The sequence below is a fragment of the Orycteropus afer genome, unplaced genomic scaffold (genome assembly GCF_000298275.1).
Source record: "Orycteropus afer afer isolate SDZICR_OR568_19922 unplaced genomic scaffold, OryAfe1.0 scaffold00088, whole genome shotgun sequence".
NCBI lineage: Eukaryota > Metazoa > Chordata > Mammalia > Tubulidentata > Orycteropodidae > Orycteropus > Orycteropus afer.
The window spans coordinates 414681-430770 of record NW_006921675.1 but is presented as its reverse complement, the minus strand read 5'-3'; the positions used below and the strand labels follow the sequence as shown (position 1 = coordinate 430770).

Here is a 16090-nt window from a genome sequence, read left to right as displayed (position 1 = left end):
TGACTTAGGCAGCAGGTAGCCACATTGGGACAGTCTTCTCCCAGATCGTGCTGTCATGTTAACAAAAATTCTTCTCTCGATTTACATTCATAGAACCTGATGGCATGTTGGGGGAGGCATCACATTCATGAAGATTGTGGTGGATTTGAATCTTCCAGTCCCTGCCACTGCCCTTCCTTAAAGTTCTGTTGTTCCAAGGGGCCCAGGATGGAGAAAGGTTGAGGGTTTTCAGGATTGGTGTTCTCTCTGGTCAGTGCAAGGAGCCCTGGTGGTACAGTAGTTAAAGCACTTTGCTGCCAACCAAAAGGTCGGCAGTTTGAACCCACCAAGCTGCTCCCTAGGAGAAAGATGTAGAAGTTTGCTTCCAGAAAGATTGCAGCCTTGGGAACCCTATGGGGCAGTTCTGCTCTCTCCGAGAGGGGTGCCATGCGTTGGAAAGGACTCAACAGCAATGTTTCTTTTCTTTTTTTCTGGTCAGTGCAGATCACAGCAGAGGGTAGTAGCCACCACCATCATGTCATCCATCAGAGGAGACAAGGGCACTTCCAGCCATGGACGTGCAAGGGATACTGATCTTTGGAGGGGAGAATAGCTATAAACACGCCAGGGTGTCAACTTACTGACCAAATTGTATAGATTTTGATGAAAACAGAGCTTAAGCAAGACCTAGTTTGTGAACTCAACTTAAAGGGATTATTTTAGGGTAATTATTTATAGTAAGAAAGAATTCTTTTACACCCTAGTTCTGTTTAAAAATATTTTCATACCAGAACATTTATATGATGGGTTAAGTGAAATAGAAACTTAGTAAAATATTAGGCAATCTATTTCCATAGAGATACTGCCTCGGAAACCCAAGGAGGGGTCGCTATGAGTCAGAATCAACTCCATAGCAGTAGGTTTGGTTTTTGGTTTATTCCAAATGGAAAAGAAACAGGACATGATGATAACCTGTCACCGTTAAGTTGATTTAGACACATAACCACCTCTGAAATCATAACTTTAACTTGCTTTTTTAAAATTAAAATTTTTATACAAATTTTCGGGAACATAAAGAATGCACAAAGAGAGTTACATCTTTACTTTGGTAATGAACAATTAAATAATTATGTTTGATTTTTATGGTAATGTTCTAAAAAGGTACCTTGTGATACGAGATTAAATAAGAAAATTAAATATTTTCTTTCTGAAACTAGGCTTACTTTGCTGGCACATTCTATTTTGAAATGAAATATTTTTATTTAGAAATATTTGACACATTTCATTAACTTGCTAAATTTTTTTTAAAGGTTATGTGAAGGAAATGATAAAATAACACATTATTTAGTTCTTAAAAATATTTGTGTAACACTTACTATGTGCCAGACAGAGTTTTCAGTGCCTCACACATTCATATTTTATCCCTATAAAAACCAGTGTCACCCTGATTTCTCAGCTGTGGACATTTGAGAGTGTAGAAGCAAACCCATTCAAGGCCACATGGGCTAAATGATAGAGCTGCACACAGTCCAGCTGCAGAAACTGACCATGCAACAATTCAGCTAGTTAAAAAAATATATTTTTAAAGAAAAACTATATTTAAACTGCATAATACATTCCTCAAATGCAATCTGTTATGTATGACTGGTTAAGTGGGTTTGGGGTCCACTTTTGGCATTGCACTGGAGTTTCCAGAATACCCCTGCAGACACAGTAACAGCTTGCAAACGTCTGACATAAAAGTTCAAGGCCATCTTTTATACATATGTATATTAAAAGCCCAAAGTGGTAAACTGTCCTGCTCAAGACCCTAACACTACTCACGGCAAAGCTTGACCCAGGATTCGAGTGCTCTGCCTGCCGGCGGGCCTTACTCTGCAGTAGGACTCGTTTCTGTGAGTACACTTCTTGAGCCGAATGGAGATGGCCATCTTGTTGCACCTTTAGATTCTGTCTGCTCAGTGGTGTCTGCGGAACTTTTACAGGACAGCAGTGGTGACAGATGGAAAAAACAATTTTATTGTTCCCGTCTCCCCGTCCCAGGCATGTAAGCTAATGGGCATAGCTATCACCTCCTATCTGCTATTGCTTTCCCAAATGCATTTGAGTATATTCCTTAGAAATTTACCCATGTAAAATTGTCACATCTTAGGCACTTGATGCTTTCCTGTGGAGTTTGGTATACAACAGTGTGAAAACACATGCCACTTAGTCTTTACAGCTTTCAAAGTCCCTGGAATTTCAGCTTCAGTGGCAGCTCTTAATATGTGCATCGTTTCTGAAATAAATGATCTTCTTTTCACCCTTTTTGTTGCTTTGGAGTCAAGCATCTGTTTTGTTTGTATCATTCCAAGGATCCTATTCCCTGTGGGCCATTGTTATACAATGGTGGGTTTCCTCTGTGGGCAAAGGTTTGAGATGTCAGCTGTGCCCAGCACAGCTCCTGGTATTACCAACACCACACTGCTGGATTTGGTTTTCTGGGTTGGGTATCTAAATGCCACGACTCTTGGGCCTGTGTACCTCAGAGCCTCTGATTTGTCATTGTTTCAGATGAATGCTTTGTACCATTAAACCAATTTGTTGTTGACCATCACAAAGCTTTTAAATTGGGACCTTAGAAATGAGATCGCTGTTGTGTGAAAGCAGATTTTGAGTTCTGCTTTCCATCCCTCCAGGTAGTACTTTTTCCTTGTTCTCTCCCTTTAATGTTTATAGTACCACTGCAGAAAGAAGTTTAACATGATAAAAGCTAAATAACATGTTTTCCATAATTTTGGTTTTAAACATGTATTTGTTGGGTGCTTTCAGTAATTAGGGTAACTAGTCAGTGTCCACATTCTATTGTTTCTATTTCAGATCACAGAGCTTCTTGAGAGTTTGATGAAAACCTGGGACAAGACACATAAACACAAATGCTTGTGTACAGTTTTGGCAGAGTTAAGAACCTGTCTTAATCTAAGGCTTTTTTTTTGGTAAAAGTTATTTATTCATTCATTAATTCACTAAGTATAAATGCACGCACACACACACACATTTTAAGTGCCAGGCATAGTGCTAGGTGGTAGTGTTTCACTAATAAGCAAGATGATATATTTACAGACTAAGAGTTCAGTAAGTCAATGTTCTGCTTCCCCTAGAGTATCCATCTTTAAAGTGTCTTCTCAGATTGCAGAATAAAAGGGTCAGCACATTATGAGGGGACTCTGACAGCAGGTACTGTGGCTGGGGTTGGGGGTGTTTTGAGGATTGACAAGGACCACTTGCCTCTCCTACAAGGTGGATCAAGGAGTTAGGATCCCAGAGCTGTGGAGGATCTTCTTCCTGGAAGAGGTTACCAGTCATCCACATAGCATGCCCTCCAGGCCAACCCATTTGCTATTGTTTAACCAGGCTTTGAATTTGGGCTTCTATTCATTGAACAGTCTAAGGCTTTTTGAAATAGAAACACATGTAATCTTTCATCAGCTCCTCCTACACTTACAGGCACCAGTGGTGAAGTAAAATGCAGACTACAGAAAATGAAAGTTAGGGTATGCGGGGGAGCTCTGGTAGCATAGTGCCTAAGGCACTTGACTGCTAACCAGGAGGCTGGCGGTTCAAACCCACCAGCCACTCTGCGGAAGGAAGACAGGGCAATCTATTTCCATAAAGATTTACTGCCTCAGAATCCCAATGGGGGTCAAGCGTAATTGACTTATGGGGTTATTAAAGAAAACCTGTTTCATATGTTCTGAGGAGGTTTACTGAAGTTACTGATTTGCCCTGTTTACATAACTTTAGGTATTTTCTTTCCTCCTTATTTCCCTAACTTCAGCCAAACCCTTCTCTCTCCCCTACTCCCAGTCTGAACAAAATGGCCCTAATCACAACCATAACCTTAGTGAATCACTTGCTCATTGCATTGGTCTATCTCCTTTCAAAAAGTTTGCAGTTTTTGGTCTCCATGGAGTCGGGACTCAGACTTAGCTCTCTGTCCCCACTGTGACAGTCCCCTTTCCCTGCAACTACAAGGTTCACTTCCCTTAGTCTCCTCCCCTCCTTTACTGTTTGGTTTGCTAATGTGGAGTTGATTCTGACTCATGCAACCCCAGGTGTGCAGAGCAGAACTGCTCCCTAGGGTTTTCAAGGCTGTGACCTTTTGGAAGCAGTCTGCCAGGCCTTATCTCCAAGCCACCTGTAGGTGGGTTTGAACTGCCAACCTTTTGGTTAGAAGTCCAGCACTTAACCATTTTCACTACCCAGGGACTCGCTCTTTACTAGATCCTTTTGAATAAAAGTAATCCTTGCCTGCTTTAATATTGTCTGGTGTAAGTTTTTCATTGATAAATGGAAAGCTGATGGCCTTGTCTGTACCATTTGTTAGACACCTGATTACCTAATAATTGCCTCTGGAGAGAGATGGGAATAAAAAATACTGGGTGAACGATCCTTCCCTTTGTGTCCAGGTGTACAAATACGGCTCACTTTGTGCCCTGCTGTCCGTAGGGCTCGCTATAGCATGTGAAGGTGCCACACTGAGTCATTTACATATACAAAGCACCAGTAATTCTGAACAACGTTAAATGAAAAGACTATAATACTTAGTTTATAATTAAAACCAATTAAAAAAAATAATAAAAATAAAACAATTCTAAGCTTTGTAATATAAACCAGTACAATGCTAAGCTTTGTAATATAAACCAGTACAACAGTTTGGCTAATGTAAAAAATTTTTTTTAATCAGAAACATCTGAGTTGTACATACCACAAACATCTTCAAGTTTCTGTACCAATTCCCCGTAGCCAAACAGTTCAACAAAACTTGAAGCATCATTTTAAATGTGAAAAGTCTTACAAAATTAACTTACAAAAACATCCCTATCAAGTCTGTAGTTTGGCATTTACTGTACATTTAGTCAAAAGCTCAAGCTAAAATTCTGATTTCTTTTTTTTTTTTTAAAAAATCAAAGTTTACATTGTTCGTACAGATTCAGCATTGTTAAAAAATATGCACAATAACCACATCCATGCAATATAATTTCTTTAAAAATTTAAGCAATATAAAAGAGCAGACCTAAGTAATGAACAGAACATTTTGGTTTATCACCAGTAGCTCAAAGATTGCTAGTGACTAGAAAAAAAATTAATTCTAAACACTTTAAATATGATTGTTTCAGTCAAACAGCAAAGGGTGCATATGAGCTTCTAAACCACTGCTAAAGCAGAATCTGCTGGCTGGTCGCTACCATATATGTGATGAGTGCCACTGCTCACTGACCACAGTAGCAACATGAACGATGGTGTATTACAAACAAATCAGAATTCACAAAGTGCTTGGCTCCTTGGGAAATTGCGTGTTCCAGAGATCCCTAAACTAACCAACTAGCTTTGCAAATCCCCTGGGGGAATAGCTGCACAGGTTCCCTGCCCCAGGGGAAGAACGCCCATCACTTAAAAACCACCCTGGGCTGCAGAGAGGGCTCTCTCACCAGGCTCAGAGGGAGGTGTCTGCAGCATCTCCCAAGACCAAATGCCAAGAGTCACTCACAGGTTGGGCTGGGGACCCACAGGCTGGGCACCGTGGTAAACAGGCTGGTGGTGTGGTGCTGCAGGCCAGGCTGGGCTGCCTACGTGGGGGGTGGCCCGTTGGTGTACCTCAGCATGGGGTAGAAAGACCGAGCGAAGTTGTTGGCCTGTGTGCAGCTGTAGTCCTCTTCAGAGGAGGGCAGCAGGCAGGCCAGGAGCAGCAGCAGCAGCAGCAGCAGCTGCAGGGGCAGCGCCACCCTGAGCACCCGGGAGAAGAAGGAGCGCTGCGGCCGCGAGCCGCCGAGGCCGGGCACCCTGCCGGCAGAGGAGGTTGAAAACTGGTCAGTAGGTTCTGAAAGCAAAATCCACTGACGTTACCTAACCCCTGCTTACGTAAAATAAGAAATCCAGGCCAATAGCTGGGGTTCACTTTTGGAAGCAAAGCCCAGTCCTTTCCAGATGAAAGCAAACCAGAAAGGCAGATTTTATCATGACATTGAGGTGGCATTGGGAAGACTGGTGTGAAAGGGGGGTGACATACTGCTAACTGTAATGTCCTATTACCTGCTGTCCGTCTTGTTCTCGCCATTTGTGGTTCTCTCAGCTCCAAACTGCTGGATAAACATAATACAATGAGTAAACTGAAGATAGTTTAGTCCTGCCAGTGACAAAATGTCCTTTCTTAAATTATAGCTTCCTTAGGTCATCTTCTTGTTAAGCTTTTGAGATTTATTAGTAATACACTGGAGATTAAACTCTATGACGCAGGACAAACATTGGTTTGTTAAACTATTGAGGGTTTCACATTGCAGTTTGTTGATCTGTTTCTAATGGTGAAATGGGAACCCCTTCAACAATGCTAGATGGGCTCTCATCTTTCACGCCCTACTATGATCCCAAAGAAGAGTAAGTAGAAGAAAGTCTTTGAATTAGATCTGCAAAAAGTGGGGGGTTTTTAAATTTTTTTTTATTACACTTTGGAGTAAGCCTTTCTGCTAATTAGGAGGTGAAAGTAGATCTGTGTTGTCATGAAATTTTAATGGGACCTTTGAGTTCCAAGTTCCTGTCATGTCAGTAACTTTAAAAAATAACCACTGTGGCTCTCACAGAAGACGGGCTCTCACCTTCGCTTGGGTAGCTGGCACAGATGCTGCCGAGTGCTGGCCCCCAGGGTCAACCTCGTCAAGGCTGGGCAGAGATGGCTCTGGGTTCTGAAATCCATACCCAAAGTTCAGGTGAGGGTAACGGAAGGCTCTGGATAGTCTCAAGAGCATAAAAACATGCCCCTTGCAGATTCTCCATTGTGCTGCTCCCCCCACCCTCCAGCTTAAATCTTTCTTATAGAGGGGGCTCCTCTGGTGTTCTGCTCCCCCTATTAGCAGAGATATTTCCAGACAAAAGGCAATATAAACTGGGCAAGACCAACCATTTGCATTAAAAACCCATAGCATACTGTGGGGCTAGGGGTGGGGAGACTAAGTTTAGCAGCAGCAAGAGAGAACAGAAAAGGTTGTAGTTCAAAGCAAACTCACCCCAGGTCTCTACTGTGATAACAGTCTTGGTTACACAAGAGGAAGTATATAAGCTCTAGAATGGAGGGAATAGGAGTCCCTGGGTGGTACAAATGGTTAAGTGCTTGACTATTGGCCATAAGGTTGGAGGTTCTAATCCACCCAGAGGTCTCTCGGGAGACAGGCCTGGTTATCTGCTCCTGAAAGGTCTCAGCCTTGAAACCCTATATATAGAGCAGTTCTACTCTGCACACATGGAGTCACCATGAGTCAGGATGGACTTGATGGTAACAAACAAGAACAGGATGGAAGGGATAGGCGTGCGCTGAATTTGGTGAGTCCATGGTCATAAGAAAATGACCAGGAGAGATTGGAAGGGCAGCATCTGCACAGGGAGAAATCTAGACAGGCAGGAATGCATTGGTAAGAAGGACATAGGGAAGGGGTAACCACAGGGAGGAGGTGGGAGGAGAACTGTTACATCTTGGGGATCGTAATTGGTGCTGTGAAATAAAACGCATATGAAATGTTAGAGTGTAAAATGAATCTGCTTTGCAAAATTGCACCCAAATCACAATAAAAAGTTAAAAAGAAAAAATAAGTGAATGGGACAATGAGGTGGACTTGAAACTGTCACATGAGAAAGCGGAAGATGAGTACGTTTGGTATGAAGGCAAGGCAGATAACGGGATTAGAATTGCTTTTTATGGCTCCATACAAAGACCTAGGTACTACTGTTAGCTCCCTTTTACAAAGGACTAAACAGATTCAAAGAGCATCTGTAACTCTTTAAGGCCACCCCTTAGAAAGGAGGGGGCATGAGTGAGACTCCAGCTTATGTCCTCACTCCACAGCAAGGCTGTTACATTGCTTGCCTGTTTGCATCTCATATGATACTGTTCACATTTAAAAGTTCTGAGTGGACTCACCTGGCTTTCCTGCAAAGACATTAAATCTAGGGACACTTGCTCAAGTAACTGTTTGAGTTTCTTCCCAATAACATGCACTTTCTCTTCAGCCTCAATATACTCTTCTCCATGTCCCTTAATAAGAAGGCTGGTTGAAATCTCCTGTAAGGAGTTTACTTGAGGTTGATGTTCTAATAGCTCCTTTTCAAGTTGCTAAAAATAAAAAAAGAGTGTTAAAAAGTTGCTTATCAAAGGGAAGTCAGTGTAGCCAGATGTAGCTTTCTTAGTGCCAGGAAAGTTCTGGAATGAATGATGAGTAGTGTTCAACTCCAGAACCTTTTACTTCTTACATATGCCTGCCTAGCATCATTTAGGTAACCAGTAGGTTATCTCTCTCTCTCCATTCTTTGTTCTTTCTCCTTCTGAAGACACTGTGCTACTAGGCAAGTGAGAGGAAAGAAGGGAGAAATGTTGTGTGGGAAGATCAAGGCCTCATCCACTGCGGCAGGAAGTCAAGGGAAAATCTGAGATCGATAAATTAAGAGATGCCAGTTTAATGAATAATGTAGAGTCTGCAAAACACTGCGTAATGTGGATGAATGTGGATGACATTATACTGAGTGAAATAAATCAATCACAGAGGGACAAATATTGTATTAATCCACTATTATAAAAAGTCAAGGAAAGGTTTATATATGGAAGGAAACTTTCTTTGCTTCTTACCAGGGATGGGAGAGGAGGGGACAGAAAATTGCTAGAAAGGTTTAAAAAAAAAAAAAAGGGAAAAAACAAAAACAACCCAAAGATTATTAGTGGTTACCAGGGGTAGGGGAAGCTTCTGTTTGTGGGGCATTGAGTTTATGCTAATGGTGGTAGAATATTTTGGAGGATAGCAATAATGGTGGCACAACATGAAAAATATCATCTATGTCCCTGAGTTATAAATGTGGAAGTTGTTATGTTGGTTAATGTCTTGTCGTATATGTTTTCACCACAATAAAAGTTAATAATAATAATAATAATAAGTATATTGTATATAGGGAGAGCATCTAAGAAATTTTACACTGCTGTCAGTTGATGATTTGTCCTTAAATTTGTTCTTGGGATCCTACAGCACTAAACAAACAAACAAACGACATTAAAAAAAAAAAAAAAGAAATATCAGTTTGTTGTTGTTGTTGTTATGTGCCGTTGAGTCAGCCCCGACTCATAGCGACCCCTCCTTGGGTTTCTGAGGCAGTATCACTACGGAAGTAGGATTGCCCAACCTTCCTTCTGAGGAGTGGCTGGTGGATTTGAACCACCAGCCTTCTGGTTAGCAGTCAAGTGCCTTAGGCACTATGCTACCAGAGCTCCTAAATATCAGTTTAAGTATACTAATTTAGTAATATGGAGTTATGTATTAGGCGAATCAGTTTGAATAGTTGAGGGGAGTTACCTTACTTGCTGCACAACATGGAAGCCACTGGACACACAATTGAATAATCATATTTAAATTAATTAAAATGAAAAGTTCAATTTCTCAGTCACACTGGCTACATGTGAGGTATTCCATAGTCACATGTGGCTAGTGGCTGCCATAATGGACAGCACAGATACAGAGCATCTCCGTCATCACAGAAAAGTCTATCGGACCATGCTGCTCTAGGGAGTGGAGCTTTACAAAGATTTCAGGACAAATATGGGAGCTCTGGTGGCATAGTGCCTAAGGCATTTGCTAACCAGAAGGCTGGTGGTTCAAATCCACCAGCTGCTCCTTAGAAGGAAGGTTGGATATTCTACTTCCGTAGTGATACCACCTTTGAAACCCAAGGAGGGGTCGCTATGAATTGGATATGACTCTGCGGCAATGGGGGTGTGTGTGTGTGTTAAACAACAGATATGAGTACAAGCTAGAATACCTAGAGGTCTCATTTCGGTTTGTTAGTGAGATAAATAGATGAGATGACAGCTAGCCTCCAAGATGACTTTTTTGTAAAGGGTGTAGAAAACATCCAACTCATCATGGCTGCCAAACAAATAGACACTGTCTCCCCCAAAATGAGCAGTATTCACATGGGGAAAAGTACTTGTATTCAAATGGTCATAAGTATCCCAAGATATGGCTAAACGTCTATGTCTTCAATTTCTGAGTCTTATAAAGACGTGCCGCTCTGCACTGCGGCTCTTCATGCCTGGGAGCTGCTGTGCTACAGAATAGCAAGTGGATGCAACAGACCAAAAACCCCAGAGTCAGGGCCATTGAGTCGACTCATAACAAGCCCCCTTTGGGTTTCTGAGGTGGTAAATCTTTATGGAAGTAGACTGCCCATGTTCCTTCCATGGAGTTTTCATGTTCCTTCCATGTTCCTTCCTTTGGGTTTCTGAGGTGGTAAATCTTTATGGAAGTAGACTGCCCATGTTCCTTCCATGGTGGATTTGAACTGCCAGCCTTCTGGTTAGCAGTCAAATGCCTTAAGCACTATGCCACCAGAGCTCCTTAAGAGGATGCACGGTAGATGCTAATTGGAGGCACTAATGAGGGCTAAATGCATGAGTGCTGCCTCTGACCCACCCACCCCAAGACAAACACCACTTGCGGTTTTTGTTCACAAACGGCAGACTAAGTACTCTTGACTATGGTAGCTGACCGAAGCCAGTGGTGATGTAGCACCCATTAGGAAGAAACTTACCATTAGTGCCTTCTGGCACTCCAGGAGAGCCTGGGGGTCGCCCTTCGCATCAGTGACATGAGCCTTCTGCCTTCGGTTCTCAGCACTTGCTAGCCACAGGAGCAGACTCTGACTCAACTGGTGGAAGTCCTTGAAAAATAATACACGTCACAGAATTGCCTTTTCTTAGATCTACTAAAGAAGAGGTGCTGGAAGGCAGCTGGCTGCTTCTAACCCATCATACTCATTTGCTCTTCTTGTCTTATCCAGTAAGCAAAAGGGCCAGGTTTAAACAAAACGTCAGGCCCCAAAACAAGGAATGGGAAAGCAGGGAAGGGGAGGGCACTTGGCACAGTTCCAGGAGGCAGGATGAATTCTGCGAAACAAAAAGTGCTAACAGAAAAGTGAGGCCCCATTTTTTCGTAATTTATGTAATTACCTACACAAATCACTCTTCGCATTTGCTGATTCAGGGACTCTCGCCCCAACAGGACAGGCTGTGGCTCAGGGGCAGGTCTCCATGCAGGTGTGGAAGTGGACTCACATTGCCTAAGACAGGTCAGAGCTAAACAGCAGTGCACAGCTACCATGCACTGGGTGTTTGCTATGTATCAGGGGCAGAGTTAGGATGGCACGTACTACCTCATTTAGTGAGTTGTTGTTGTTGTTATGTGCTGTTGAGTTGGCCCCAACTCACAGCAACCCTTCCTTGGGTTTCCGAGTTAGTATCACTATGGAAGTAGGTTGGGCAATCTTCCTTTCGAAGAGTGGCTGGTGGGTTTGAACTGCCAGCCTTCTGGTTAGCAGTCCAGTGCCTTAGGTACTATGCTACCAGAACTCCACATTTAGTGAGTAGGTACTAAAATTATCCCCATATTTCAGAGAAAACTAAGTCTAGAAGGTTCAATGAATTGCCCACAGTCACACAGCTACTAAGTTATAGAGTAGGATCAAACCACTCCTGTTTCAGGGACAGATTTCTTAATCACTCTGTTTTCAGGCCTTCCTGGCAAAAGGACAGAGGAGGGGGCAGTGCTGACATGGCATTTCTGACCAACAGGAACATTCGCTAGAACCCTTACTCTGGAGTGGGCCTGGGCAAAGGCAAACATCAGGCCTGAGAGATGGCAGGTAGCCTCTCTTTGGAAACAAGCAGCAAAGCACATGCTTCCTCACACAGGTCACACTTGACTGAGCCCAAGCAGCCTGACTATGATAAAAATATCTGCTTCCCGTATCTCTGTGGGCCCTAAGAGCTTGGCTGCTGCTCCCTGGCTGGGCACAGGCTCTTGGGAGGCCTGGTGCTGAGTCAGCGTACCTGGCACCGCATGAGTGACTTCCTCAAGCCCTCTCTCCAGCTGTCCACGGCACCCTGCGCCGCCTCCCAGTGCAGGCTCAGCTGGTGGAGTCTGTTTTGGAGCTCTCTGGGCTCGGTGCTCTCGGTTTGCAGAAATTCCTTGCTGCTCACGTTGACAGAGACCACTAATGCCTTGTAGGTGTCAAAAGCTTTTAAGATCTCCTACAGCAGAAGGAAAAGATCATGTTGGGCACTCTGAAAATCGTAATGTGGGGTTCACCTCGAACTTCACTAGGGAACAGATCCTCCAAACACTTTCTAAGCTGTGGCCACTGAAGCAAGAGTGACCTTGTCCGTGACTGGCTGGGAAGCATCAGGTGAGGAGCTGCCTTACAAGGTCAGTGAACTTGGCTGCAGGCAAGGCTGGTGTACAGAGGCCTGCCTGCCTCTCTCCAGGCAGCTGACTAGACTGGAGGCGTGCACAGACCCTGGTGATCTCTAGCGCCACGGTTCTTTGGTTGGCTCAATAACATTTTTAGACCAAATTAAAAGTCTTCCAGATAAAATATACCCAGTTATTCTGCATTTGCTCCAAATATCACAGAAATGTTATTTCTTAGGATGAACAGTAACCCGATACACCAGTGCACACAGGAAAATCAAAGTAAAAATATGAAACCAAAGACCAATTGCTGTTGAGCCAATTCTGACTCATGGCTACCCCATGCATGTCAGAGTTGAACTGTGCTCCACAAGGTGGCTTTATATACTTATTTATTTTTTAAACGATGGATTTCCATTTGACAATCCATACGCATTCTGTTTTGTGACATTTACTATAATCCCACTCTTCCTACTTCTTTCCTGCACCCACCCCTTCCCTTTGTCCTTCCTTGCCATCTCCTCCTGCCTTCCTAGCTTTATCCCTGGGCAAATGCTGTCCTCTTGACCTCATATACATGATTGGTCTAATGAGTGCATGCCCTCCTGATATTAGTGTTCACCTTACAGACCTATCATCTGGCTGACAGTTGAGTCACAAGGCTTAAGTTTAATTCCTAGCTTGAAGAGTGTCTAAGGGCCATAGTTTTGGGGGTTCCACCAGTTCTCATCAGACCAGTAAGCATGGTCTTTTTTATGATTTTGAGTTTTGTTGCACATTTTCCCCTACTCTATCTGGGAGCTCTTACTGCGGCCCCTTTTAGAGTCATCAGCAATGGTAACCAGGCACCCTCTAGTTCTTCTGGTTTGAGGGTCATGGAGTCTGGGATTCACATGCTCCAGGAGTACTTTGGACTAATTGTTTCCTGTGTCTTTGATTTTCTTCACTCTTCTTTGCTCCAGACAGGGAAAGACCAATAGTTGCCTGAGATGGCCATTTACAAACTTTTAAGACCCCAGTCACTATGCTCCAAAGTAGGATGTGGATCATTGTCTTTGTGGACTATATTATGCCAATTGACCTTAGACTATGGTCCTGAGCCTCCATACCCAGCGACTCATTCCCTCAAGGTGTCTGGTTATGATTAAGACCTTTTCGTAACTGTCCCCTGTATGCTCTACTACATCCATGGATGTATTTGCAGCACATATAAATACAAAGGTAGAGATAACCTCAGTCACACTGGCATATATTCATGGGTGTGGTCCCATTCGCCTTGCCATCCCTGTTCAGATGATCTATCTATGTATCTACTCGAAAATTACTGTTATTACTCTTATTACAAGATTGTGTATGTAACAGTGTTCACCTCTGCTGCCTTTAACTCTTGTGCTTTCCCTTCCATAGAGGTTTCGATGGCCGATTATTTGGAAGTAGATCAGGAGGCCTTTCTCTGGAGGCATCCCTGGGTGGACTCAAAGTGCCAGCCTTCCAGTTAGCAGCCAAATGTGTTGACTACACCACTCAGAGAGTCCAAAAATACGAAGAGTGCTTGGAGACTCCAGACCCTGGCTCTGGGTTCTCTCAGAGCTCATGCTCAGAGAACCCCCAAAGTACAGGGCTCAAACTGCCATTCCCCTGCTCCTTGCCAGTCCCAGCAGGGCAGGGGCTCATTCTGTGGGTGAAGACATCCTAAGTGCATAATAGGGTAACCAGATCAGGTCACAGCATTCACCAGTGATAAGCTAGTCGTCCCACCTCCTACCCTTCCAAGATGTTCCATCACTCATTCTGACTGGGACTGTCACATACATTGGAAGGGTGGTTTTAAGTCAGTGTTAAGGGAAAACATGCCTAGGGCCTACAGATGCCTCTGAAGCCTGACCCTCCCAGCTTTGAGCATCATTTGAAAAAAAAAAAAAAAAAAGAAAAAAATCTTCTACATGAAAAAAATCTGCATCTATGTCATTGCCAGGGACAGAAGAGCAATGGACCAGGCAGGACCCGACCACACACCATTTGCAAGGCTTCTCTAATGCCACAAATGTGTTCTGAATTCTTCTTTCCCTTCACACCTTCAACTCACCTTCAGTTTCTTCACTCTGAGTTCTACTTCTTGGATATTGGAGGGGGCTATTGCCATCTTTAATGTTTCTAGTTCTGCTTCAGTATTTCTCAGCCAAGTGGTGATGTCATTGATATCAGAGTTCAGCTGCTGCAAGTTTTGTTTTATTCTAAGTTTGCTGTGAAGTTCTTGTGGTTGAATCGCCTCCCATCTGTCAAAGGCACCTGGAATAAGCAGCTGACAATTAAAAAACAGCAAAAATGCAAACACATTTCTCTGCTCCCAATTAACTGGGGGTCAGAGTGATGAAAACCTTGTGGGAGGAACAGGATTTGGGAGTTCTCTCTTTGCCTGGAGTATGAAATGGCACCTCCCCTGACTCAGGCTCTGGTTCAAGGCCTGTGCCACAACACTCCCACCAAGGCTGGAATGAGGCAGGTGGGTGGTAGGAAACCCAGCTTGTTGCCAATATGTGGTAGGTCTCAAGTTCAGCATTTCAGTTCTTACTGTTTTTAAGGTGTTTTCTCCTTTACTCTGTGAATAATCAGATCAGGGGGAGCTCTGGTGGCGTAGCGTCTAAGGCATCTGACTGCTGACCAGAAGGCTGGCGGTTCAAACACACCAGACGCTCCTCGGAAGGAAGATCGGGCACTCTTCTTCCATAGTTCCTCAGAAACCCAAGGAGGGGTAGCTCTGAGTCAGATCAGACTCGATGGCAGTGAGTCTGGTTTGGTTTTTGGTTTAGTCAGATCAGGGCTATCAGCTGTAGTTTAGACTTAATGGATGTTCCTCAGTTAACACTTTTATAATCAATGAACTGGTCTCATGAAGAGACCCCTATCACAACTCTTTTCATCATCTTCATGTCTGATCTTTATACACAAGTGAAGTCATTAAAACATGCACTTCATCATATGAGGCTCATTTTGCCAATATTTAAAGAATACTTTTGAACATAAAGTGAACAGTCTGAATTAGGTCATATATACAGGTCAGCTGGTTCTAAAATAATACTCCTGTAGAGTAAGTGCAACAGTTTTTGTGAATTATATAGTTGGTTAATTCCTAATTAATATTCTATTGAGCAACACATTCAAATAAATGCCCAACTAACCTAAAAAAACATACCCCACGTCTCTTAACAACTGCCTACTTTCAACTATACCTGACTGCTGCCCAGTTAGACCGGCCAGCCTGTGCTCTTCCTGCTGGGCGCCGCTGTTCAGGGCTCTTGGGCCTTCTTTGCCAACATCAGTGCCGGAAGGTAATAGCAGCTTTGCCTAGAGGGAAACAAATTTTAAGTTATGATTGAAAGATGAAATACCAATTTCAATGCCATTTTAAATGTCTGAAGAACAACTTGGCTCATATGAACAGGTAAGAAATCAAGATACGGGACTTTTCTCTTTGGAGGGTGACTTGCTAGTGTTTCAGAGGCACTCCAGTGTATGGGCAGCATTTAAAGCAAGCAGAGCTAATGGCAGAAATAAAGCCTTGGCAACAGCCCACAAAGGGGGAAGCAGATGAGATGTCAATGACAGGGATAAAATGGCCTTTTTAAATGCTTCCTAACACTTCTCAAGCGAACCATGCATAAAGAGTTAAAAACAACTGTTGAGCTTACCAGGCTGATACTGTGTTAGCACTTTTACACTGTCACAGTGTTTTACAGAATTTTAGTTAGCCCTCCCAGTCACTCTGTAGAGGTGGTTGGCATTATTATCACCGGGAATCGGAAACAGAGGAGAGATCCGTCTCCCAAGGTCATTCATTACCAAGTGTTTATGTT

General features: G+C 43.2%; 1 protein-coding gene across 1 annotated transcript in view; it reads right to left on the bottom strand.

The window, feature by feature from the left end:
* Positions 1-5588: 5588 nt before the first annotated feature.
* SYNE2 (spectrin repeat containing nuclear envelope protein 2) overlaps positions 5589-16090 on the bottom strand; it is a 285164-nt gene continuing 274662 nt past the window's right edge. Inside the window, exons 104-111 of the mRNA XM_042781144.1 lie at positions 15467-15581; positions 14323-14525; positions 11876-12076; positions 10579-10707; positions 7928-8119; positions 6612-6698; positions 6052-6098; positions 5589-5802 (exon numbers count right to left, since the gene is read on the bottom strand). Coding sequence (XP_042637078.1) covers positions 5589-5802; positions 6052-6098; positions 6612-6698; positions 7928-8119; positions 10579-10707; positions 11876-12076; positions 14323-14525; positions 15467-15581 — 1188 coding nt within the window. The remainder of the gene's footprint in view (positions 5803-6051; positions 6099-6611; positions 6699-7927; positions 8120-10578; positions 10708-11875; positions 12077-14322; positions 14526-15466; positions 15582-16090) is intronic.